The sequence below is a fragment of the Dipodomys ordii genome, unplaced genomic scaffold, assembly GCF_000151885.1.
Source record: "Dipodomys ordii isolate 6190 unplaced genomic scaffold, Dord_2.0 Scaffold107, whole genome shotgun sequence".
Classification (NCBI taxonomy): Eukaryota; Metazoa; Chordata; class Mammalia; order Rodentia; family Heteromyidae; genus Dipodomys; species Dipodomys ordii.
In genome coordinates this window covers 739,805-765,286 of record NW_012267323.1, presented here as the reverse complement: position 1 = coordinate 765,286, position 25,482 = coordinate 739,805, and the positions used below count along the sequence as shown (strand labels likewise).

General features: G+C 53.0%; 1 protein-coding gene across 3 annotated transcripts in view; it reads right to left on the bottom strand.

The window, feature by feature from the left end:
• Topbp1 (topoisomerase (DNA) II binding protein 1) overlaps window positions 1-24,189 on the bottom strand; it is a 28,240-nt gene extending 4,051 nt beyond the window's left edge. Inside the window, exons 1-21 of one of the 3 annotated variants that reach the window (XM_013028152.1) lie at window positions 24,154-24,189; window positions 23,221-23,311; window positions 22,333-22,467; window positions 20,025-20,168; window positions 18,254-18,435; window positions 16,881-17,077; window positions 16,415-16,594; window positions 14,698-14,867; window positions 11,759-11,922; window positions 11,375-11,625; window positions 8,416-8,774; window positions 7,897-8,069; window positions 6,424-6,635; window positions 5,486-5,784; window positions 4,275-4,445; window positions 4,077-4,186; window positions 2,672-2,795; window positions 1,781-1,927; window positions 1,567-1,663; window positions 1,026-1,218; window positions 229-449 (exon numbers count right to left, since the gene is read on the bottom strand). In XM_013028152.1, coding sequence (XP_012883606.1) covers window positions 229-449; window positions 1,026-1,218; window positions 1,567-1,663; window positions 1,781-1,927; window positions 2,672-2,795; window positions 4,077-4,186; window positions 4,275-4,445; window positions 5,486-5,784; window positions 6,424-6,635; window positions 7,897-8,069; window positions 8,416-8,774; window positions 11,375-11,625; window positions 11,759-11,922; window positions 14,698-14,867; window positions 16,415-16,594; window positions 16,881-17,077; window positions 18,254-18,435; window positions 20,025-20,168; window positions 22,333-22,467; window positions 23,221-23,304 — 3,613 coding nt within the window. In that variant the 5' untranslated portion in view covers window positions 23,305-23,311; window positions 24,154-24,189. Of the gene's footprint in view, window positions 1-228; window positions 450-1,025; window positions 1,219-1,566; window positions 1,664-1,780; window positions 1,928-2,671; window positions 2,796-4,076; window positions 4,187-4,274; window positions 4,446-5,485; window positions 5,785-6,423; window positions 6,636-7,896; window positions 8,070-8,415; window positions 8,775-11,374; window positions 11,626-11,758; window positions 11,923-14,697; window positions 14,868-16,414; window positions 16,595-16,880; window positions 17,078-17,855; window positions 18,436-20,024; window positions 20,169-22,332; window positions 22,468-23,220; window positions 23,312-24,153 lie in introns of those variants that run through there. The other 2 variants (XM_013028153.1, XM_013028154.1) reach the window with 2 other exon arrangements.
• Between the last annotated feature and the right edge of the window lie 1,293 nt (window positions 24,190-25,482).

Here is a 25,482-nt window from a genome sequence, read left to right as displayed (position 1 = left end):
AAGTTAATAAAAGAGAAAAAAGAAAAAAAGATTAACTGTCACTGAGAAAAACCATGTCCACACACACACAATACACACACACAACACACACACACCCCTACATTTCCAAATGTAAAACCAAAACCTATTTCCAAGTGATGGATTGAGCACTTCAGATCACGATCAGATCGTGACAAGATCACCATCACCCACTGCCAGCAGCAAGCGTGGCCTTCCCTTCCTCATTACCCTGCTCGGTCCCGTCCGCGTCACGCACAGGCTCCCACACAGCCGGGTCCGCCAACCCATTGAGGTCCACACGAGGCTCGGGGCGCGGCGTGGGGCAGCCGGGCCACTGCCGGCTGCTGGCCAGCCGCGCGCGCTCCTCCCGGGCCGTGGGGTCATCCCAGATGATCTGCTCGCTCTGGGAGGGCTCTGTGTTGACGTCAGGCTCGCTCTGTCGAGACTGCCTGAGGAATGAGGGGAATGGCTGAGAATCACGTGTGACGGACGGCGGGGCACACCCTTGTCCGGGCTGGCGGGGAGGTGGGCACGCACGGGGAACTAGGCATACTGTTTTTTTACTTTTGGTCGGTTGTGGGGCTTGAACTCTGGGCCTGGGCGCTGTCCCTCAGCTCTTCAGCTCAAGGCGAGCGCTCTACCCCTTGAGCCACAGCGCCGTTTCCTGCCTTTTGCTGGTGAATAATCTCTCGAGCTGGCTGCCGATGGCTCCTAGCTAACGCTCAGGAGGCTGAGATCTGATGATTGTGGCATAAGACTTCACTAACTCCAATTACCCACAAAAGCAGGAAATGGAGCTGGGGCCCGGTGACAGAGCAACGGCCTTGGGCACCGAGGTCAGGGAGGGTGAGCAGGCCCGGAGGTCTGGAAAAAAGTCTCACGGGCTTTCCTGCTTGGGCTGGCTTCAAACCCCCAAGAACCTAACCCTTCCTGGGACTGTGACGCCTCAAGCGTCCACGCCACGGCACGGGGCTGCTCGCTTCCTTCTCTCGGGCCACCCGTCCCGGCCCGTGACAGGTGCGCACCTGAGCGCCTCCAGGACGCGGCTGCGGCTGCTGCGCACGGCGCGCAGGTTGTCAGGGGTGGAGGCGGTGCTGGGGCAGCCGCTGGGCGCGAGGGCGGGGCGGGGCGCCGGCGGCTTCACCAGGGAGGTGGCGGACATGATCTCCTGCAGCTGCCGCTGGAAGGTCTCTCGCATCTCCAGAGTCTGCGTCAGGGCTTGAAACAGACACACAGACACAGACAGACACCAGGGGAAGGGACTTCAGCCCAGGTTAAGGTCAAGAGTTAAGAGGCCAGCCAGGTACCAGCGGCTCACACCTGTCATCCTAGCTGGGATCTGAGGATCCACGGTTCAAAGCCAGCCCGGGCAGGAGTCAGTGAGACTCTGATCTCCAACGAACCACCAGACAATCGAAGTGGCGCTGTGGCTCCAGTGGTAGAGCACTAGCCGTGAGCTGAAGAGCTGAGGGACAGCGCCCAGGCCCAGAGTTCAAGCCCCACGACTGGACCCCCCGCCCAAAAAAACCCCAAAAAATTACTCAAATGTTCTGGCCAATGCTCTACCTCCTTTCTCGTCTGCGCTGTCGCTCGCCGGGGCCGGCTCGTCGTCGGTGGCGGTCCCGGGGTCCGCGTGGTCGTCGTCCTCAGGAGAGCAGTCTGGCTGTTGAGGGAGGACGCATTCTCAGCGAGTGCTCGTGGGAGGCCCGCAGCGGGTGAGCCCGTGGTGCGGGGTTCAGGGGTGCAGGGTGCGGGGTGCGGCCTTGGCCCCGGCTCTCACCGCGTCCTGCTGGGCTGCACGTGCGGCTGAGGGCGCGCGGCCGGCGCACGGCCTGCTGTCCTGGAGGGCGCCGATGTTCAGGCTCATCTTGGGGTTGTAGGTGTGCGGGTACAGGGACTCGGGGAGCCGCCTGCCCTCTCGGGCACACTGCAAGGCAACAGTATAGTGGCACACGCAGGGGTCCCACAAACACAACTGGCCGCACCACGGGGGAGCGGCGGCTCCACTTACGCATCCACCGCGGCCTTAGAGGCTGGAGCTCAGCAAGCGCGAGGAGGGCACTCCCCCCCCCGTCCCCGCCTGAACCGCCCGGACTTTCTTTTTCCAATAGGGTGTCTCCTTTTTGCCTGTGCTGGGCGGGACCAGGTCCCTTGCATTGACACCTCGTGAAGCACCGGGGTGACAGGTGCAACACACCATGCCCAGTCACTGGTTGAAATGAGGTCTCGCTACATTTTTTGCTCGGTCTGGCCTTGAACTCCGATCCTGGTCTCGGCCTCACAAGTAGCTGGGTTTACAGCCACTCCGCCCAGCCTCACTCACGCCGTGATTAATAACTAACTACAAAGAGCAGGGGAAGCATGGCGCGAGTGAACGAATACCTGCCTAATAAGCCAAGGCCCAGGCCTGAGTTCAATGCCCAGTACCACCTAAACAAGGAAAACGGAAACGGGAGAGTGCCGGAAGGATCTGGGTGAGAAGCAGGGTGAGCGATGGAGGGGAGCAGTGGCCCCGGCCCTGTCTGCACAGAGAGCGAGCGCTGACCCTGCTGACCACCCAGCTCGCCTCCACGTGCGTGCATGTGCGCACACGCGCACTGAGGCTACTTTGTGCTCTAAATGTCAGAGCCTGTCTCCCAGGAATGGAGGAAGGAGGGAGAAGCGCCCCCACCTCGAGAAGCCAGTGCTCCGAGACCACGTGCACGCCCCGCTCTCGCGCAGACTTGAACTCGCGATTTGTGTCGTTCGCGCGGCCTTGATAGATGAAGTGAGTCACGGTCTCATCAAAACTCCACCTGTGGCGGCCACGGGAAGCGAGATTGGGGAGGGGGGTGAGAATGGGGCCATGTTAGTTCAGAACCCCCCAATACGCAGACAAGAACACTGACCCCCACAAAACTTCCCCCAGAGATGATCATGCGCGTGATTCGCGTGGCAGGCCCGGCCCGGCACGGCATGCCTGCATCCCTCACGGCTCTGGCTCCCGGAATGCAAGGCCAGGAGAGGGTTAAGAAGGAAGGCACTTCTAAATGTACTTTCCGGGGCTGGGAAGGTGGCTCAGTGGTAGAGCGCTTGCCTTGCATGCCTGAGGCCCTGGGTTTGATTCCTCAGTACCACAGACACAGAAAAAGCCAGAAATGGTGCTGTGGCTCAAGTGGTAGAGCGCTGGCCTTCAGCACCAAGAGGCTCGGGGACAGCGCCCAGGCCCTGAGTTCAAGCTCCAGAACCAGCAAAAAAAAAAAAAGTACTTTCTGGTTAGTGAAACATGGACAAATTCCTAAATCTGCCTCCTAAATCTGTCCTCCAGTTGTTGTCCTCCAGATGCAACAATACACCCTGAACTCAATCTCTCATTCACTCCTCACTGAAACAAGCAGAATCTCAAAATACGGACATCATTATGTGTGTGTGATAGGTAAGGAGGCATCATTATGTGTGTGTGATAGGTAAGGAGACTAGAGAGAGCATGGTGAAGGAGCCTGTCGGAGGACAGTCAGTGGCTGACAGACCAGACTGGACCTCAGGATCCATGCTCCGCTGGGGCAGTGCTGGCTGGGATTCTAGTTACTGAGGAAGCCGAGATCCAGAAGATCACGGGTGAAAAGCCAGCTAGGGTTTTCAAAAAAAAAAAAAAATTTTTTTTAAGCTGGTCGTGGGTCTTGAACTCAGGGCCTGGGGCTGTCCCTCAGCTCTGCAGCTCAAGGAAGGCACCACCACAGCGCCACTTCTGGCCTTTTCTGTGATTAATTGGAGATATGGACTTTCCTGCCCAGGCTGGCTTTGAACCGCCATCCTCAGATCTCAGCCCCCTGAGTAGCTGGGATGACAGGCGTGAGCCACCACATGGGATAGAAAAATCTTGAGATTCCATTTCAAATTAACCCCAAAAGGCTGGGCTGGAGATGTGGCTCAGATGGTAGAGTGCCAGCCCTAAGCGGAAAAGCTGGGCAGTGCAGAGATGCTGGGCCACCATGAGGAGTTGTGCTGCCATCCCGGCCTGCACAGCAAGGCCGCGGTGGACTCAAGCCCACGTGGATTTGGGGTGGTGGGCGCAGAATGGGCAGGTGTGCGGGTACCTGTAATCCGCCCCGAGGGAGGCGGCCAGCCCGTTCAGCTCGCTCTGCTTCTTGCCCAGCTTCTTGCTGACGCACACCACCACGCCGGCAAGCGGCTTGGCGGCCTCTTCCTGGACAGACAGAGGAGAAACGCGTCAGCCAGCTGTGCTGACGAGGTTTTAGGGCAAAGCTCGCGCCTCCGAAGACAACGCAGCCTACCTCCTCTGCGCGGGCGGCCTTGAGCGGAGGGCTGGCGCACGGAGCAGCACTCCGAGAGCTGTTTGCCAAAGCGAGCTTCAGGCTCCTGACGATGACCTCCGACAGCGGGGTGCTCAGCTTCCTTGTGTGTTGGCTAGGGCCTCCCGGGGTTTCCAGAACTGCCAGTGCATCCTGTGCCCAAAGGGGAGAGGGAGGAGAGAGGAGAGAGGAAGAGGAGAAGAGGAAAGAGGAAAGGAGAAAGGCGAAGAGAAGCAAACGGAAAAGGAGGACGGAGAGGTAAAAAGAAGTGGGGAGGACACCTCAGAATTAAAGGGTAACAGCAGCCAGGCGCTGGTGGCTCCGGCCTGTCATCCTAGCTACTCAGGAGGCTGAGAGCTGATGACTGTGGTTCAAAGCCAGCCTGGGCAGGAAAAGTCCATGAGACTCTTATCTCCAACGAACCATCAAAAAACTGGAAGTTAGCCTGGCGCTGGTGGCTCACGCCTGTCATCCTAGCTACTCAGGAGGCTGAGATCTGAGGATCGCAGTTCAAAGCCAGCCCGGGCAGGAGAGACCGTGAGACTCCTATCTCCAATAAACCACCAGAAAACCGGAAGTGGCGCTGTAGCTCAAGTGGTAGAGCGCTCGCCTTGAACTGAAGAGCTGAGGGACAGTGCCCAGGCCCAGAGTTCAAACCCCACGACCGACAAAAAAAAAAACACTGGAAGTGGCGCTGTGGCTCAAGTGGTAGAGCGCTCGCCTTGAGCTGAAGAGCTGAGGGACAGCGCCCAGGCCCAGAGTTCAAGCCCCACGACCGACAACAACAAAACAAACAAACAAAAAAAAACTTTAACCTCTACCAGCTTCCCACAAAGCAACCAAGCAAAATGTGTTTTTTTTCTTTTTTGCCGGTCCTGGGCCTTGAACTCGGGTCTGGGCGCTGCCCTGCGCTTCTCTAGTCAAGGCTGGCGCTCTGGCACTGTGGGCCGGAGCACCTCTTCTCATGGCCATTCCCTGCCCAGGCTGACGCCGGGCCCACGGACAGCTCATGTCACCCTCTGCAGCTACTCTGGAGCAGTTTCGCCTCTATCCTGGGGACAGCCGGGGATGTGCCTGGATTCTAGGACGCGTGAGGCTGACCTGGGATGCCGGGTGGGAAGCGCGCCCCCGCGCAGGCTCTAGCTCAGGGCAGGCGGGCAGAGGGCGGGGGTCCTAACTGCTGTACCCCTTACCTTCACGTCAAAGGCAGGCTTGAAGAGCTTGTCCTTGGAGAGGAACTTGGAGGGCGTGTCCAGGTGCAGGGACGGCTCCTTCTGCAGCCGCTGTGCCCCGGGCGGGGAGGCCGCGGCCGGGGCCGGGGCCGGGGCCGGGCCGGCGTGCTGCAGCATCACCGCCTGGAACGCCTTGCTCTGGAAGCGGTTCATGTCCAAGGGAGACACGGCGGGTTTCCCGCGGGGCCCCGCCACTGCTGCCGCGCCAGGCTGGGCCGCACAAGGCACGCCGTTGGCGAGTCCATTTGCCAAGCTGTGCTCTGGAGATGTTAAATGAAAAGAAACCGATGAGCCACTCGCCATTTACCTCTTCCCCTCGGAGGTGCGAGAGCAAGCACGTGTGATACTGGGACTTGAACTCAGGGCCGACAGCTCTTGCTTAGCCTTTTCCCTCCCAGCTAGCTCTCTAGCACCTAAGCTACACGCCACTTCCTGCTCCTTGCAGGGTAACCGGAGGCTTTAAGTCTCCTTCCAATGGTGATCCTCATATCTCAGCCTACTAAGCCGCTGGGATTCAGCTGTGAAGCGCCGGTACCCAGCTTCCTCAGGCATTACGTGTGCTCAAGCTAACTACAGTCAAGTTCCCTAGCCAAGAGCCCCATGGAGCAGAGGCCAGGAGGACAGGCGAGCGTGTGGCACCCTGAGGAGACACGCAAGCCCAGCGCGTCACTATAAGCCACACGGGAATCCACGGAGGTGCGACACAGGCTCAATGCCCCCAGCCCACATTCCAGCTCACAGTAACACCCAAACAACGCCCCTCGGCTGCCCTCTTGTGGCCCACGGCCGACAGTGCATCTGGTTCACTGCCACCAGTGGGGAACGCAGAAACCAACCACCTCTCCTCAACAAGCCACGCAGCAGCAGAGGAAGAGAAGAAATAAACGCAGATGGTGAACCTTCTCTGGGCAGACTGGCGATCAGAAATCGGCTTTCCTCCGCTCTCTGTCCCGTCCTAGCGGACTCCAGCAGCCAAGCGATGGTGACGGCTGGTAAACTCCACTTCTTGGAAGCCTCGTACTTAGAACCCACCGGTTCCTTCAGCACGAGGTGCGTGCTGGCGAGCATGCCTTTCTTCGCATTCGGCTTGCGAACGAAGTATTCCTGAACGCTGGAATTTGTAGGGAAAGAAAAGCAAATCATGACACAGACAATTATTCAGCCAACTAAAAGTGAGCTTCTCTTTTTCTTTTTGGTCGGTCATGAGGCTTGAACTCTGGGCCTGGGCGCTGTCCCTCAGCTCTTCAGCTCAAGGCCAGCACTCTACCACTTGAGCCACAGTGCCACTTCCACTTTTCTGGTGGTTCGTTGGAGATCAGAGTCTCACGGACTCTCCTGCCCGGGCTGGCTTTGAACTGCGATCCTCAGCTCTCAGCCTCCTGAGTAGCTAGGATGACAGGCGTGAGCCACCAGCACCCTGTCCTTCACTTTCCTCTTGCTGTTTTGGCAGCAGTGGGGTTGAACGCAGGGCCTTGTGCTTGCTAGGCTGGCACTCTTACCATATGAGCCATGCTTCCAGCCCAGCTTTTTAATGAGTCTAAAGAAACAGTTATGCAAAAGTTAGCCTCAACTGTGACCCTCTAGATGTCAGCTTCCTGAGTAGCTAGGACTGCAGGTGTGGCGCACCTGGCTGCATTGTGCTCTCTCCTGGTTGTACTGGAAAGGGTAGTTATGTTTTACTTTGTAAACTAATCGAAATGTACTTCTGTTTCTTCTTTGTGTTGGTCCTTGAATTCAGGGCCGGGGCACTAGGTTTCTTTTTCACTCAAGACTGGCACTCTACCACTGAAATCACAGCTCTGCTTCTGGCTTTCGGCTGGTTAATTGGGACAAGGGTCTTTCCTGTCCCCAGGGTTTTCCTGGATTTCCTGGCCAAGCTGGTTGCAAATCCTGATCGTCAGATCTCAGCCTCCTGAGCAGCTGTGATGACAGGCGTGAGCCCTTGACACATTTAGTGATGTAACAGTATCCACCCCCCCCCTTTTTTTTAAATTGCCCACCATCTCTTGGGGACTGGGTCGTGTGCATTTTGGAAGAAACCTCAAGTTCAAGCTCCGGCTTACCATGTGCACTGCTGGCTAACAACAGCAGAATCAAATGGACATACACCGAGAGAGATGTAACCCATCCGCTCGGCATAGCGCTTACACACGCCATTCACTCGCCATCAGCCTCCCCTGAGCCATAATGCCTGCGGGTCCTGTCTGCCGGGCATGCTTCTAGTACAGCCCCTGACCCTGCTGGGCCCTCACACAGGCAGAGAACATGCCACACACAGTGCAGAAGGATTGCTAAGCAAATGTAAATGACAGCACTTTCCACGAAGCCAAGACAAATACGCAGCGGCAGGGAGCTCGGAAGGCACTACATACCTTGCTCCAAGGTGATTCGCTAAGAATATCAAAGAATCTTTCTCTGCGCCCACACACTGGCTGAAGGAAATGACACAGCTGTGTAGAGGAGCCGCTCCCGCCACCACTGGAACGGGTGTGAAGAGAGGATTTGACTTGGGATCAACTAAAATCTGATAGTCTATGCAGGTAACCTTTAGAAACAAGAGAAACAATAGAGCCAATCAGAGACCAAGAAAAAAAAAGGGCTGGGAAGGTGGCTCAGTGGTAGAGCGCTTGCCTTGCATGCATGAGGCCCTGGGTTCATTCCTCAGCACCACATAAGCAGAAAAGGCCAGAAGTGGCGCTGTGGCTCAAGTGGTAGAGGGCTCGCCTTGAGCTGAAGAGCTGAGGGGCAGCGCCCAGGCCCAGAGCTCAGGCCCCACGACCAACAAAAAATAAAAAATGTCCTCTGTTTAGCAGTGTGGCAAGCGCCCCACCCCAACGCCAGGGTAAGCTGGAAGCAGTGACCCCCCCCCCCCCCGGCTGGGCCTTCCTTACCAGCCACGTGTTGGTGACCACTTCTCCCACAGTGGCTTCCGCGTCACACCCCAGGAGGGGGACCACGGTGTAGTCAGCCTTGGCTCTGCTCCCCAGGGGGACCACCTTCCCGGCGTACTCTCTCACGATGTTGGCGATGTGGCACTGGATTTCGTCCCTGAAGCCCAAAATCAGGAATGTCTTCCGTTGGAATAACCCTTCTTCACCAAGCGCGGCGTCCTCGGGGCCGCAGGGGCTGGCGGGAGACGGGCCGCGGGGCGGGGAGATGTGGGTGGAGTCGCTCAGGGGCTCCTGGCCAGGGCGGCCGTCCCGGGGCCCAGCCTCACATGCCAAGGACGCTGCAGGCTCCTTAGGTAGAACTGCAAAGAGGAGAGCAGAGTTTGTGTAGCTGAGTCCGTTACTGCTCATTCCCTAGCGGAGATAGACAGGGAACCTGGGGTTGGTAATGCCGCTATTTATAAAACTAAGGCTGAAAGGCACACGGCGAGGAGGGACGGGGTTACCAGGCATGCTGTCCTCCATGACGAAAGACTGCAGCCCTCACATTCCAGCTGAGCAGCCCCCCCCATGAAACTCCCCAGCTAGCTAAAACCACGAGACTCCAGGAGCTTGACGTACATCATTCACGACACAATTGAGAAAACAGGAAGACAGAATTAACAAGTTTAGGGGACAAAACCATCAAACCTTTAACAGGGAAAGAAGGATGTTATGCAGGCTGGGAAGGTGGCTCAGTGGTAGAGTGCTTGTCTTGCATGCATGAGGCCCTGGGTTCGATTCCTTAGCACCACATAAGCAGAAAAACCCAGAAGTGGTGCTGTGGCTCAAGTGGTAGAGCTCTGGCCTTGAGCTGAAGAGCTGAGGGACAGCGCCCAGGCCCAGACGTTCAGGCCCCCCCACCACAAAAAGAGTGTTATGGGTTTTTTTCTAAAAATTCCTAAGATGTTTCTCACAGCAGTGGAGCTACTAAGCCGCTATGCACATTTCTTAAGCGGATAATGGATGAATAATAGGCAAATCATCCCAACTCTCATTTGAGGATACGTGTTTGCTGATCGGTAGAAAAAAATATCTATCTGTGCAAAACAATAAATGATACTAAAATAGTCTCTGATATGCAACAGGCAAAAACAGGCAGGTATGAGAGTATGTTTCTAAACCCCTAGTCACGCTGTGTTGGGAGGTTTCTGTGTGTGTGATATTCAGTCTAGACCCTATCCCTGAGCCTTGCACTCTGGGCTGGCACGCCACTACAGCCTCACATGTTTTTCTGGTGGTTCACTGGCGATAAGAGTCTCACACCACTTTCCTGCCTGTGCCGGCCTCCAACAGCGATCCTCAGATCTCAGCCTCCAAGGAGCTAGGCTGACAGGCATGCACCACCCATGCCGGGCTGGCTACTGCAACGTTCAATGTTTCAATCTAAAAAGTTTTTAGACATTTTTCCTTAAGTTTAACAAGGATTTGTATAGCACAACAGGGCCAAGGAGGGAGAAATGGAGAAGAGGCCCAGCTTCCCCCTGACCTGACACTCGGCACGGGAGCAGAGATGCTGAAATGGCGGCCCTTGTTCGAGGTGTGTGCACCTGGGCCGGAGGGTGCAGTGGCCAATGCCCTCCTCGCTTCCCCAGGTTCCCAAGTGTGGAGGGAGGCCGGGTGTATGGGAGGTCTGCCATCGTCCCCAAAAAGGAGGCGGTGAGTCCAAGGTGGGGCTGCAGAGCAAGACTACCGAAAGGACTTTGGGAATTAAAGCATCATTAGAATAAAAAACTCAATGAACAGGTGTGGCTGATGAGGCGGCGGGTGGAGGGAGGGGAAGAGAGCTCAGAAAAATCTGAAAGATGAAATCTGCAAGACAAGATGCACCATCCCTTCCTCACTGTGTCCCTTTAAATGAGAAGTGAGAGTCAAAGACAACCTGGTACATGCATAGAGAAGCATCTTTTATCTTCAAAAAGAGAAACAGAGGAGCTGGGCATGGGCTGGTAATCCCAACTAATGGGGAGGTAGAAGGAGGAGGATCAAAGTTTGAGGCCAGCCCAGCGCTGGTGGCTCACGCCTGCAATCCTAGCTAGGCTGAGATCTGAGGATCACAGTTCAAAGCCAGCCCAGGCAGGCAAGTCCGTGAAACTCCTATCTCCAAGAGACCACTAGAAAACCAGAAGTGGTGCTGTGGCTCAAGCAGTAGTGCACTAGCCCTGAGCTGAAGTGCTGAGGGACAGCGCCCGGACCCAGAGTTCAAGCGCCACGACCACCACCACCACCACCAAGTTTGAGGCCAGCCCAGGCAGAAGTGTGCAATGATACTGTCTCAAGAACAACAACAACAAAAGAAACGCTGAGGGCTGGGAAGGTGGCTCAGTGGTAGAGCGCTCACCTAGCACACATGAAGCCCTGGGTTCGATTCCCACGTGCCAAATACACAGAAAACGCCAGAACTGGTGCTGTGGCACAAGTGGTAGAGTACCAGCCTTGAGCCAAACAATTTCAGGGACAATGCCCAGGCCCTGAGTACAAGACCCAGGACTGACCAAAAAAAAAAGAGAAAGGCTGAGGCAAAGGCCCAGTGGCAGAACACCAGCGGCGCGCGCAGAAGGCTCTGGTGTCAGTGCCCAGCACCGGGGGTGTCTGTGCCGCTCCGCTGCCCAGGTGTGGTGACTCCACACAGCTTTCACAGACCGAACCTATCAAACACCACACGGCTGGTCACGGGCTTCAGCGGCTCCCTCAGCTCGGGGATCCGATCGCATGGGGCGATGTCCACGGCTGCCGAGCGCACAGGAACGGCTTCTGCCGCCTGCCAGAGGCTCCGCAGCAAGTGCCTACTGCAAATGCAACACAACAGGCTCGGCCAGGGCACGCAGCGGGCCAAAACGGAGAACAGGTGCACGCCCACCACAGAACCGCGAGGGAACACAGCTCCAGACGCCCGGCAGGGCGCGCGCACGGGCACCCTCACCTATTGTGGAGTCGTTGCTGGCGTACTGGGACAGCAGCTCCTCATCGGCCGGCTCCGGAGCCTCCCGGGGGGTGACGTGGGGTGCACAGAAGCCGCCGTTGCTCTTGTTGGAAGGAGCTGCTTTACTTTCAGGCTGATCTGCCGCTGCGATCTCTGCGGGCTGGTAGCGCGTGTGCAGGTAGGGCTCCTCGGGAAGCAGATAGCCTTTGCTGAAGCACTCCAGCAGCCACCTGGCTCCCACCACGTGAGGCCTACGATGACGACAGCAGTTACTCCTCTGAGCTACAAAGACCATCCTCCCCGTCCCGTGTTCCTCCCTGTGGCGCGCATGCGCATGGCACACACACAGACAGACACACGCTTTCAATTAAAACCGACAAGAACCTGTGGGCCGATCTACTCCAAAACTGCTTCAACTCATCATCGTAATCTCCCAGGATGACGTGAGTTACATCTTCGCTAAGCTGATTAAAACGGATGCCACCTCCGCTGTTTACAAGTCTTCTCAGTTTGTCCAGCTTTCGGCCACTAAAACCGCACACGTAGATCTGCAAGGAGAAAATACACCCCAAATAGAAGCATGAGATCCTGATGGATTCTGTTCAATTGTTATTATAAAGGTGATGTACCTAAGTCAGGTAACAAGTTCATTTCTTTTCGGACAAGTTCACCCCTTCCCTTAACCTCTTCCAGGTTTTCCCTCCTACCTATACACCTACTAGCATAGTTCACCTTCAACAGTGTCTAGTGAGTATCACTGCCCCGTTTGTTCACCCTTTGTCCCTGTATTTGTGTTCCCTTTGCCCTCTCAAAGACAGATACACAAGAAGGAAAAACACAAACAGCAACAAAGAAAACCCCTCATTTCCACTTCCCGGAGTCCATCTGGACATTGTTCTGCGTGGTCAGCTGCACACAGGCGCTGCGCCTGTGTTCCTCCCCAGCAGTGTCCTCGGGTCTCACTGCGTGTGACTGTCTAGAGAATCCTGCATGATTTCTGCCTGCGGGGTTCTGAGACGCTTTATACATAGGAACCATCTAGTCAGTTGTGTGCAATGAGAGCTTCTACAGAACAAATCCTGAATGAGACTTTTATTTCTCTATACCACTATAGATGAAATTGCACATGGCAATGTCTAACATTTGAGTGACTTCTTAAATTGTAATTACTTGTTTTATTTTATTTGGTAGTTATGGGGCTTGAACTCAGGGCCTGGGTTTCTTTTGCTCAAGGCTAGTACTCTACCACTTGAGCCACAGTGTTTTTTTCAGCCTTTCTGTTTTTCTCTTGTTGGTTGTAGCTCTTGATCTCAGGGCCTGGGCGCTGTCCCTGAGCTCTTTTGCTCAAGGTTAGCGCTCTACCACTTGAGACACAGCACCACTTCCCTGTCCTCTGGTGGTTCATTGAAGAGTCTCAGGGACTTTCCTGCCCGGGCTGGCTTTGAACCATGATCCTCAGATCTCAGCCTCCTGCGTAACTAGGATGATAGGTGGGAGCCACCAGTGCACGGCTGAACCTTTTCTGTGTGTGTGGTACTGAGGAATCAAATCCTGGGCTTCATGCATGCTAGGCAAGCACTCTACCACTAAGCCACATTTCTAGTCCTATTACTTGTTTTAAATCCTTGTTTGTTAACTTGGGAGGCCGAGATTAGGAAGAATGCAGCTTGAGGCTATCTCAAGAAGGAAAGTCGCCAAGGCTCCTGCATCTCAACACAGAGAAGTTACCAGACAGAGCATGTGTCTGTCATTCCAGCTTTGACTGGAAGCCCGAAATAGGCGGATCTCCCTTCAGACTGGCACTGGGGAAAAACAGAGATCCTATCTCAAAAATAACCAGTGCAAAAAAGGGCTGGAGGTGTGGCTCAAGCAGCAAAACACCTGCCCTGCAAGCTCAAGTTCCTGAGTTCAAATACCAATACTGTGGAGGGGGAGACGAGGACAGACCGAACCCCCACAAAACTTTTTTTTTTTTTTGATCCAGTCGTGGGCCTGAACTCTGGGCCTGGGCGCTGTCCCTCAGCTCTTCAGCTCAAGGCTAGCGCTCTACCACTTGAGCCACAGCGTCGCTTCCGACTTTTTTTTTCTGCTTATGTGGTGCTGAGAAATCGAACCCAGGGCCTCAGGCATGCAAGGCAAGCGCTCTACCACTGAGCCACCTTCCCAGCCCCTCCACAAAACTCCTTGCTTTCACCAAAGATGGTGAAGGAGCCGAGTGCAGTACATGTGCAATAACCTATCACAACTCAGTCTTAATGATGAGGACCCATGCACTTACCGGGGACTGTTTCCACCTCTATGCTTTGAGGCATGCAAGTATTATAAATCCACCTCCAACTGCACTTGCTACCTAGCTCATCTCCACTAATAACTAACATTTTACCAAAGACCACAATCCTGTATCCATCTCCTCCCTGGGACGGGGAGTTAAGTCATGTGTAGGGTCAGAGGTCACGAACACTTCCCACAACCAGCTGATCACTTTTAGGAGGACAGAGAGCCTTCTCTCTTTCTCTCTCTCTGCAGTACTGGGGTTTGAACTCAGGGACTGGAACATGGTAGGCAAGTGTTCTGGCACCTGGACCACACAGCTCACGACCTTTTAGTGTTAGGTTATTTTTCAAATAGGGTCTTGCTTTCCAGGGCGTGTCTCCTTCGCCTCCCAAACAGCTCAAACCACCACACTCAACTCATTTATTGAGATGGGAGGTAGGGGTGCGTGCCCCATTTTCTGCATTCCTCCTTAGTAGCTGGGATTCCAGGTGTGAGCACTGTACCTGGCTCCAATTGTTCTTTTTGGGCTGGTACAGGGTTTGAACTCAGGGCCTTATACACTTGTTCAGCTGATGCTCTTACTACTCAAGCCCTGCCTCCAGTCCAGCTTTGTGTAATTTCACCACTGGGAAGAGAGCTGGGGGAGGGGGGGGAGGGAGTCCCAACTTACATCTCTGAGCTAGAATTTCAATTCTAAGTACTGACTTGAAGCAATTCCATCTTAGAGTTGAGGGAATTGAGAGATTATATTAAGTAACCCCTTCACGGAACGAGCTGATGAATGCAGTATTGATGCGGTATACTTGACACACACAACCCTAACCTGTCGTTCAGAAGCCCAGTGGGTGGAGATTAAGGTGATGGAAGGGCTCCCAGGGGAGCTGAGGAGGGAACAGGACTCTGAAGGTGACACCAGAAGCAGGTGTGTCCCAGCCAAGAGACAGGCAGGAGTTAACCTAGCGGAGGGTCTGGGCGCACAAGCAGCAGGCCTCACCAGGACGGGTGTCGGCTGGCTCAGGCCCACTGCGCTTACTGTATGGGAGACGTACCCGGCAGCCGTCTAACAAATCCTCAGGGGCCTGAAAGGCACTGATGTCCAGGGTGTCTAGGTTCTCAGCAGTGGAGTCCAACTTGCTGCTGAGAGCCGAACTGCATACTGACTCATTGATGTAACTTCCGCTTACGCTGGAAATGCGGCTGACGTTGGAAAGAGCTTGAACTACATAGGCAGAAAATAGAGTAGAAAAGAATAAATTCGAGGAGATAACACTAGCCAGATGGCAATAAGTCTTCTTATATAAAATTTAACCTTTCTTGCCACCAAAGGGGTACGAACTATTCCTAAAGAGTCAGAAACTGCTTTTTTGTTGGTCAGGGCACAAGAGGCCTGGCCAGAATTTTTTTTTTTTTTGCCAGTCCTGGGGCTTGAACTCAGGGCCTGGACACTATCTGTGAGCTGCTTTTTGCTCAAAGCTAGCACTCTACCATTTGAGCCATTGATCCACTTCCAGCTTTTTCTGTGTATGTGGTACTGAGTCCTGCATGCTAGGCAAGCACTCTACCACTGAGCCCCCTGCCCAGCCCCCAGAATTTATTTTAACTGAAAACTTGGTGGCCAAGTACGAGAAACAAATATAAATTAAGTCTCCTATCTTATTAAGATGGAAATCTAGCTGTGGGCCAGTGGTTCACACCTATAATCCTACTTACTCAGGAAGCTGAGATCTGAGGATCATGGTTTGAAGCCAGCCTGGGCAGGAAAAGTACCTGGAACTCTATCTCCACTGAACCATCAAGAAAGCTGGAAGCGGGCTGGGAAGGTGGTTCAGTGATACAGTACTTGCCTCACATGCATGAGGCCCTGGGTTCGATTCCTCAGCACCATGTATGCAGAAAAAGCTAGAAGTGGTGCTGTGGCTCAAGAGGTAGTGAGCTCGCCTTGAGCTGAAGAGCTCAGAGACAGTGTCCAGAGTTCAGGCTCTATGGCGAAAGAAAGAAAGAGAGAAAGAGAGAGAGAGAGAGAGAGGAAGGGAGGAAGGAAGGAAGGAAGGAAGGAAGGAAGGAAGGAAGGAAGGAAGGAAGGAAGGAAGATTCCAAAAAGCTAGAAGTGAGCTGGGTGCTGGTGGCTCACGCCTATAATCCTACCTATACTACTCAGGAGGCTGAGATCTGAGGATCACAGTTCAAAGCCAACCTGGGCAGCAAAGTCCGTGAGACTCTTATCTCCAATAAACCACCAGAAAATTGGAAATGGCGCCATGGCTCAAGTGGTAGAGCGCTCGCCTTGAGCTGAAGAGCTCAGGGACAGTATCCAGGCCCAGAGTTCAAGCCCCACTATTGACCCTCTCCCCCCACCCCACCCCCAAAAAAGGCTGGAAGTGGCCAGGACCTTAGGTTCAAGCCCCAGGACTAGGACTGGCACTGATGTGTGCACACACATACACACACAAATAAGAAGTCTTAGTAACAACAACAACAAAAATAGTCCTGTTGTAAGACTTGTCTGATTGCTGGGCCCTGGTGGCTTATGCCTGTCATCCTAGCTACTCAGGAGGCTGAGATCTAGAGATCTGGTGGAAGACACTCCTTCCTGTAGCTCAATGACAGTATTAACCAAAAATCTTTGGTCCTCCCAGTGCCGGTGGATCTGGAAGTCCAGGGTCTCGTTCATGAGCGAGTGGCAAGCACTCTGTGCCTGTACCACGTTCCCGCCCCACCATGTGACTCTGACGGACAACCGATGGCAGTCGGGTGGGTGAGACTTACTCTCCGAGGTGCTGCCAGGGCCGGTGGGGGTGGACGTGTTGGGCCCGCTCCTGGCTGCCGGTGCGGGCTCTACCTTGTACATAGACTCATCCTGACAAAAGCCCTTCTCCACACTGTCAAAAAACCACCGCGTGCTCACACAGTGCACATTCCACTTCCTGGCGCACTCGTATTTCTGTCCTGTTGTTTAATGACAGACAAATGCAGACATCGTCAAGCTTGGGCAGGTGAGTTCATCTGAAGATACACCTGAACCAAGCGCTCAAGTTTATAGTAATACAACCTACACAGACATTGGAGAGGGGGGAGAGGGAGGAGGGGAGAGGGAGGGTCATGTAATTGCTCTTCTATAACCCAACATTTTAAGGGAGAGAAACTAACGGCAAAGCCAGCTCATCACATCTTGTCTCGTAACAGCGTAATAGGTTTGGTATCGGAAGGGGGTTTGCCATTGCACCGGTTTTACCTTTGGGTTCTCTGACTATGAGGTGTGTGCACTCGTTCATTTTCAGCTGCCCCATGTACTGGCCCCCGTGCTGCACGGTGAGCTGCTGGACCTCCTTCCTGTCGGCGCCACCCAAGCCCGTCACGCAGATGACGCAACCGAGGAAGACGGGACACCGGAAATCCTCCATGTTGACCTCAGTGTGCCTAGCTATCTTGCTGGAGGAGAAAAGGAGGAAGAGTGAGAGCATTACACGGGCCAGTCTTGAATGAACCACACACACAATGACAAAGAAACATCGCTGCTGCTTTCCCCAGGTAAGGATTTGTCATGGTTTTTAAGGGGAGATGGCACACATTCGGAACTGCACTGACTGTCCCCACACCTCAACACCAAGTCTCTAAGGCGTGTTTCTGCTAGTCTCTCAAAAATATTGTCTTGAAAGAGAGATCTCTACTTATTCATCTCAGCCGCTGCTAGTTAAAATGGCACATGCTCCAGAATGAAACCTGAATCTATTGAAAACGCTAAGGTTCTATAAAATGGACTTTGTAAAATGAAAGGGGTGGGTGTTGGCAAAACACCAACAAAACCACCACCCTGGCTGTGGCTGCAGAAGTGCTGAAGGGGGTGGGGGCTTACAGTACGCAGGGGCCAGGGTGCAGGCCCTGAGGATGCCATGGTGCCTGGACTTAGGAATGCAAATCGGATTCTAGGGAAAACCTACTGTGCCTGGAAGTATGCTCTAAGCTTGACGGGCGGGGGGGGGGGGGGGGGGGGGGGGGGGGGGGGGTTGGGGGGGGGGGGGGGGGATGGGAAGGAGGTAGGGAGAGGGAGGCCAACTTGTTTTACATACACTCGCTGCCTAGCCCAGGCCAGATAACTGGACACAGGGTCCTCTCAGTCTGGGTGCCCGCCCCTCAGCCGATGGCTGGCGGATGTTCACTCTCCATCTTACCCAACCAACGCTCACTGTTACAGGTCAGCACGGCTTACCCATGGCTGTCATTCTCCATCTCAACACAGAGGCACAGCATTGAAGGATGATGCTACAGTAGAGCCACAGTTGCCAAACTGACTTCCTCAATTAGTTTTTACAAGTGTTTACACTGAGGACAGTTTTATGGTCAAAGCACGTTCCTGCTAGCTAGCGCTAAGCTTACGGCCCTTTCCCTGTAGACTCACACCCTGACTGAGCTCTCAGAGATTTCTTTTTTTTTTTTTTTTTTGCTCTTCTGTTGCCAGTGGAGAAAAAGTAACGATCCATCTCTGTGTCTGAATAACAAACCCAAAGACCATATCACAAAGCCTCCCCTAGGAAAACCCGCAGTCTGCCAAAGTAACTGGATGCATCATTTCTTCAAATCTCAAAGACACATCAATGCCTGTCTTACTTCTCCTGTGACTTCTCCCACAGGGTTCTTATCCAAGAAGAAAGCATTATAGGTTTCTTTAGGTTGGCGGCAACTAAGTACTTTTTGCTTCCCACTTCTCCAGCAATGAGGTGAGTTACTGATATGTTGAGGTCTCTGTACACTTGTCCGCCCATCATCTGCACGTATTTATGAACTTCTTCCTGTAGTCCAAAAGAATGTCAATACCAAAGCAAACAATGGCTCTTCCACGTTTACACAACAGCCCACAAGCCTCTTCTGTCGTTGATAACACAGACAAATGTTTCTCATTATCATGAAGTTAAATAATTCATTAAATCACCTTTTGGAAGATGACCATGGATTTAAAATTTTTAAATAGCCATTTTCCTAAACACACCCAGACGGTGCTCTGGTCAACCGACAAGATGATGTACAACAGCGTGTTCTGAGGTTATATGGTCTTGTGACAGCTAAGCCTGTGTTAGAAGACACGCTCCCTGCAACTGTGTTACTGTTAGGCCACAAATGACTATAACTGTTTTCAATGCCACGAATTTATTCAACTACGTTGCTCTTCTAGCGATTATATTTTTACATACTATGTATTTTCAAAATATAAGTTATAGGACTGGGAGTGTGGCTTAGTGGTACAGTGCTTGCCTAGCATGCATGAAGCCCTGAGTTCAATTCCTTAGTACCACAAAGCAAAAAATAGCAATAAGATATATGCATATACACATGTTATAGTTAACCTGGGCATGGTGGTTCACACCTGTAATCCTAGTTACTCAGGAGGTTAAGATCTAAGGATTGTAAGACAAGGACAGCTCAGATTTTTTTAAAAAAGCAAACCCACACTATTATTTCAGACAACAGCAGGCGGGTAAGATGACATGTGACTATATAAGAGAATCAGGAATCAGGCTAGATGGGGCAAAATGCAAGATTGTATTATTTAAAATACTGTGAAAGCTAAGCTGAGTGCTAATGGCTTACACCTGAAATGCTAGCTTCGCAAGAGGCTGGTATCTGTGGATAGATTTAAAGCTAGCTTAAGTAGAAAACTGTGAGACTCTTTTATCTCCAATTAACTATCAAAAAGCTGGAAGCAGAGTTGTGGCTCAAGTGGTAGAACACTAGCTCTGAGTAAAAGTAACTCAGGGATAGTGCTCAGGCCTTGAGTTCAAAGTCCCAGTACCTGTACAAACACACACATACACAAAGCTAAAAGAGCTATACAGTTTATATATGTATATATATGTAACTTGTATCTTAAATATATAAAGATAAATGTTCATATAACTCGCCTTAGAATTTTTTTTATAGACTATCCACTTGTGAGGTTGAGGTAAGACCATAGCAAAGATCAGCCTATGCTACACAGTGAGTTGAAGACCAGCCTGAGCTATCTAGCAAGACCCCATCTCAAAATCAGGAAGGGCAGAGGATATAGCTCAGTGGTAGTGCTTTTCTAGCATGCACCAGGCTGGGCTCCGTTCTGAACACTACAAAAATAAACGAATGAGTGCATAAATACCATCGTGGCTGGAAAAAATGTGATTCAAAAACAAAGTTCACTAACTGCAGAGGAAAAATTGAGTTTCAATTAGCCAATTTTCAACTAGACGGGTTCTTCTACAAATAAGACACACTGTTGATTATTGTATGCAAACTTTAACCCATGAACGCTTTGTGCAAGGGTCTTTCACATTACTTCCTACACAGTGAAAAAAAAAATCGAGTGGTAACAGATCTCTAAACAAATGGGCAGCTTCTTCCCAACTCTTACCCTCTTGTCTTTCTCCAGGCTTGTACAAGATACAGTTACATCAGATAAAACCATGTTGTACACGGGATGCTCTGCTCTTGGGACGCACTGCTGGTGGCGCATACAAAACAGGACGACCTGAGGGCCAACAATTCGACAGCCAAGCTACCAAGAGAAGTAGTTCTAGTAAGTAAAGGAGAAGACCACGATCTGTACAGGACTATGTTTGGTAGTGGTCACAGTTATTTACAGAAGCTGATGCAGAAAACCAGCCAAAATGTGAGGGGGAGGCCCGGCGGCAGTGGCTCACGCCTGTCACCCTAGCTACTCAGGAGGCTGAGATCTGAGGATCATGGTTCAAAAGCCAGCCTGGGCAGGAAAAGTCCCGGAGACTCTGATCTCCAACGAACCACCAGAAAACCGGAAGTGGTGCTGTGGCTCAAGTGGTAGAGCGCTCACCTTGAGCTGAAGAGCTGAGGGACAGCGCCCAGGCCCAGAGTTCAAGCCCCAAGACCAATGAGCGCGCGCACGCACACACAAAAAAAACAAAACAAACTAAAATAAACAGCACATCATCATCAAAAGAAACAACCTCCACGATGCGCTCATGCAAAACTCATCAAAACTTTGCTGACATGAACGTAGCTTTGACGCAGTAATCAAATGCTGTGGTGACAATTTTCAACGGAAACTAGCAGTGGAGCTGCTTGGAAGGTAAAGAGACTACGCTGAGCTCCTCCCCCCTCCGCCTCCCCCCCAAAGAATCCCAGCATGTCACACAAAAAGATGTACTGGTCTCAACAATATGTTCATTTGGGTTCAGAATACTTTCACCTCAACGTCTTAGTAAAAGGAAGACCCACAAATTTGTAGTCTCAACTTTAAAAAAAAATGCCTTTTTCAGGATCAGGGGTGTGGCTCAGTGGTAGAGCTCTTTACCTAGCAGGCATGTTCAATTCCTAACATAAAAAGGGCTTCGCTTGCACTGATCCTTAGCTGAGGTTTTCCTCACTCCAGCTATGTAGGCCAAACTAAACAGTTAACCCCGATGGGGCTGATTTAGATTCCTACAAGAAAAGGACTCTCGGCCATGAGACGATGAGAATTTGATGCTGCCATTCTGACAAGCAGTGGCATTTCCAAAAGGAAGATAAAACCAACAGCGCCCTTGGCACAGTGGGCACAGCCCTTCCGTGAAGAGTACAGACGTGGCATCTGTCCACTCCTCCATGCTCTTCTTCCAACAAGAGTCAGTCACCTTTTTGTAATCTAGATGGAGCCACAACCAGTTCACTTTTTATTTCAAGGCTTTTCTCTTGTCCAGACACCAGAAAGTAGTGAGTCCAGTGGACTCTAGAATCAACCAAAAAAAGGGGGGTGGCTCACTGGCATAGCGCAACGCTTCCCCCCAATGTTCAGACCCTATCTACAGGGCAGAGGTACTAAATTCCACACTCCACAGAAAAGATGGGAAGGTAGCAAGCACTACACTGAGGTCTTTTCCTACGCTATTCGTTCCTCCCTATTCTCTTGCAATACAGTAAAGCTCAATACTAAAATGTTTCTTTACTATAACATTCACTTACAAGTGGAGCTTATTTATTACCCCTAACTACAAAAACTACATGTAATAAAAGCCTTTTAAAAACAGCACTGCAGCCAGGCACTGGTGGCTCACACCTGTCATCCTAGCTACTCAGGAGGCTGAGATCTGAGGATCCAGGTTCAAAGCCAGCCTGGATGGGAAAGTCTGTGAGACTTTTACCTTCAATGAACCACCAGAAAACCGGAAGAGGCGCTATGGCTTAAGTGGTAGGGTGCTACCTTGAGCTGAAGAGCTCAGGACAGCGCCCAGACCCAAGCAGAGCTCAACTCCCACAACTGACCAAAAATAAATAAAAACACCCTGCCAAGCACCAATGGCTCATGCCTGTAATCCTAGCTACTCAGGAGACTGAGATCTGAAAGATCATGATTCAAGACCAGCCCAGGAAAAAAGAAAGTCTGTGAGACTCCATCTCCAAAATAACCACCAAAAAGCCAGGCTTGGAGAGGTGGCTCAAGTGAAAGAGCACCAGCTAAGCAAAGAAGTATAGCAAGCCTATGTACTTAAGTTCCAAAGCTGACACTAGCAAGAAGAAACAAAACATTATTCTGGCCTCTCTAGACCAGAAGAATCACCAAGTATTAGCATATGAGTTAACACTTCAGGACTTATAAGGAACTTAGGAGGCAAAATCAACCTCCCACCAAAAAAAAAAAAAAAAAAAAAAACCTACGAAACAGCAACAACAAAAACAACTAATGAACAGATGAGAAGTTAGCAAACCTTTTTAAGATGCTCAAAAACAGGGCCACTAAAAGGGTCACAGATATAAAGTGATCTGTCATTCTTCTTCATCTGTATTGCTTCTTCTTCTGTGATCATCTGAAGATATTCTTCAGAATGGAATTCTTTTATGGACTGGAAAACACACACACACACCAGAAATGAGTTCCATCATTTAAGTGCTACCAACTCTTCAAAATCCATCTTCGACCCAGTCTTTTCCCTACTGAAAACAAGAACCTCCTCACACCGAGACGGCTGCAAAAGATGCCCAAATGGTCTCCTCCCACTCAACGCTCGTGAAAAATAGGTATTCTTCATACAGCGCTTAGTCATTTTTATTGAGCACAAATCTAGTGGAGTTAGGCATGGTAAGTAGCACAGGCCTGCAATCTGGCAGAGGCAGGAAGATTTCAAGGTGAAGGCAGCTTGGGAAAAGGTAGTGAGAACCTGTCTCTAAAAGAACTTGGCTCACACCTGTAATCCTAACTACCCAGGAGGCTGAGATTTGAGGACTGAGTTGGAAATTGTGTGACTCTAATCTCTAATTAATCCCAGAAAGAGCTGGAAGTGGTGCTGTGGCTCCAAATAGGAGAGCATTAGGCTTGAGCAAAAAGAGCTCAGGGACAGGACCCAGGCCCCTCAGCAGTCTCAAGCCCTAGGACCAGCAGGAAAAAAACCCAAAAAACAAAAAACCTTGGGGCATGATTCAAGTGACAAGTGTGCTCTGTATGGCCTCCTGCCTTTACTCTCAGAAGTATGAGCCACTGGTAGTGGTCTGAATGTCCATTTCTAAGACAAAAAGCCCAACCATTACACAAACAAGCAACAAAAACCACTTAAAAACAAGAGAAAGTATTCAGGGCATTAAACTATTGTTATTCTTACCTCCAGAGCTTTAAAAAAACATTCAGAGTTGGCTGGCGACTTTAAAAACTTCACAAAAAACGGTTCTTGGCCATTTCTAGACATTTCTGAACTGTCAAAGAAAAAGAATGACAAAAATTGTGTCTGGATGAAGTGGAAATCCCAGGACCCCAGGGTGCAGGAGTGGATGGGCGTGGCTTGGTGGCCCTAGGTTGAACACACAAAACATCTGTGGATGTCAGTACCCCCTCAGCCCACCCCTAAGTGCACAGCCTTTTAAATAAAAGTATGACCGCATCTTCCCCCTGCCCTTACAGAGCCTGGGTGCCCCTGCGCCCCAACTCTCCCCAGGATGCCTAAGGGCTTGGAAGACCCCCCCACCCCAGGACTGGATGACCTCTGTGCCCTGGCTCCCCAGGGGAAGGCTGAGGCCTTGAACCCCCCAAAGCCTGGGTGACCCCATGTCCCAACCCCCAGGAGTAAGGCTGAGGTCTTGAACCCCCCGCCCCCAATAAGCCTGGATGACCTCGCCCACCCCACCTCTGTGCCTGGTCCCCAGGTTGAGGCCTGAATCTTAGGACCCCCCCCTGAGCCTGGGTGACCCCGCGCCCAGCCCCCAAGTTGAGGCCTGAATCTTGGACCCCCCCCCGAGCCTGGGTGACCCCGCACCCCAACCCCCAGGTTGAGGCCTGAATCTTGGACCCTCCCCAAGCCTGGGTGACCCCGAGCCAGGCCCCCAGGTTGAGGCCTGAATCTTGGACCCCCCCCAAGCCTGGGTGACCCCACGCCCCAGCCCCCAAGTTGAGGCCTGAATCTTGGACCCCTCCCCGAGCCTGGGTGACCCCGCGCCCAACCCCCAGGTTGAGGCCGAGGTCTCGAGCCCGTCCCCACCCCTCAGCCCCGGCGCCCCACAGGGGGCAGGCCGGGCTCGGCCCCTCCCGCCCGGGCCCTCACCTCGGGGGAAGCCGGGGGCCCCCGGGCGGCGTCTCGGGGGCCGCGCGGCCCGCAGGACGGCGGCTGGAGTCGGGCGCCAGGCTGCCCCGGCCCCCGCGCCCCGGCGGCGCCCCCGGGCCGCGCACACGCAGCGAGCGGGTCGCCCGAGGACCCGGAAGCGGCGCGGGCGCCGAGAACCGACTTTCGCGCCAGGCCCGGGCCGCCTTTCCGGCGGGGCGGGGCTTCCGGCCCCGGGGGGCGGGACTTCCGGAGCCCGCCGCTTGGAGCGCGGGAAGGCGGGAGCGTCCCTTGGGTTTCGCGGCCCGCCCGGCCTGCGCGAGGCCCGGGGTTCGCGTCCGCAGCACCGCAGGCGCAGAAAAAGGCCGGGAGTGGCGCTGTGGCTCGGGGGGTGGAGCGCCTGCCGGGGGCAAAAGCAGCTCAGCGCCCGGGCCCCGAGTTCAAGCCCCGGGACGGACCGAGAAAGAAAAGACAGAGACGTGCAGAGAACCAGGCTGGATCAAGGGGCAGCCCGCCAGTCAGTCATCAGTCTGTCTGTCAGTCAGTCATCAGTCTGTCTGTCAGTCAGTCATCAATGTCTGTCTGTCACTCATCAGTCTGTCAGTCACTCATCAGTCTGTCAGTCTGTCTGCCTGCCTGCCTGTCTGCCTGCCTGCCAGTCATCAGTCTGTCAGTCTGTCTGCCTGCCTGTCTGCCTGCCTGTCTGTCTGCCTGTCAGTCTCTCTGCCTGTCTGTCTGCCTGCCTGTCTGTCTGCCTGCCTGCCTGTCTGCCTGCCCGTCTGTCTGTCTGTCTGCCTGTCTGTCTGTCTGCCTGCCTGCCTGTCTGTCTGTCTGCCTGTCAGTCTGCCTTCCTGCCTACCTGTCTGCCTGCCTGTCTGCCTGGCAGTCTGTCTGCCTGTCTGTCTACCTGCCTGTCTGTCTGTCTGTCTGCCTGGCAGTCTGCCTGCCTGCCTGTCTGTCTGTCTGCCTGGCAGTCTGTCAGTCTGTCTGCCTGGCAGTCTGTCTGCCTGCCTGCCTGTCTGTCTGTCTGCCTGCCTATCTGTCTTTCTGTCTGTCTGCCTGTCTGTCTGTCTGCCTGCCTGTCTGTCTGTCTGCCTGCCTACCTGCCTGTCTTGCCTGCCTGCCTGTCTGTCTGCCTGCCTGTCTGTCTGCCTGCCTGTCTGTCTGCCTGCCTGTCAGTCTGTCTGCCTGTCAGTCTGTCTGCCTGTCAGTCTGTCTGCCTGTCAGTCTGTCTGCCTTCCTGCCTGCCTGTCTGCCTGTCTGTCTGCCTGCCTGTCAGTCTGTCTGCCTGTCTGTCTGCCTGCCTGTCAGTCTGTCTGCCTGTCTTCCTGC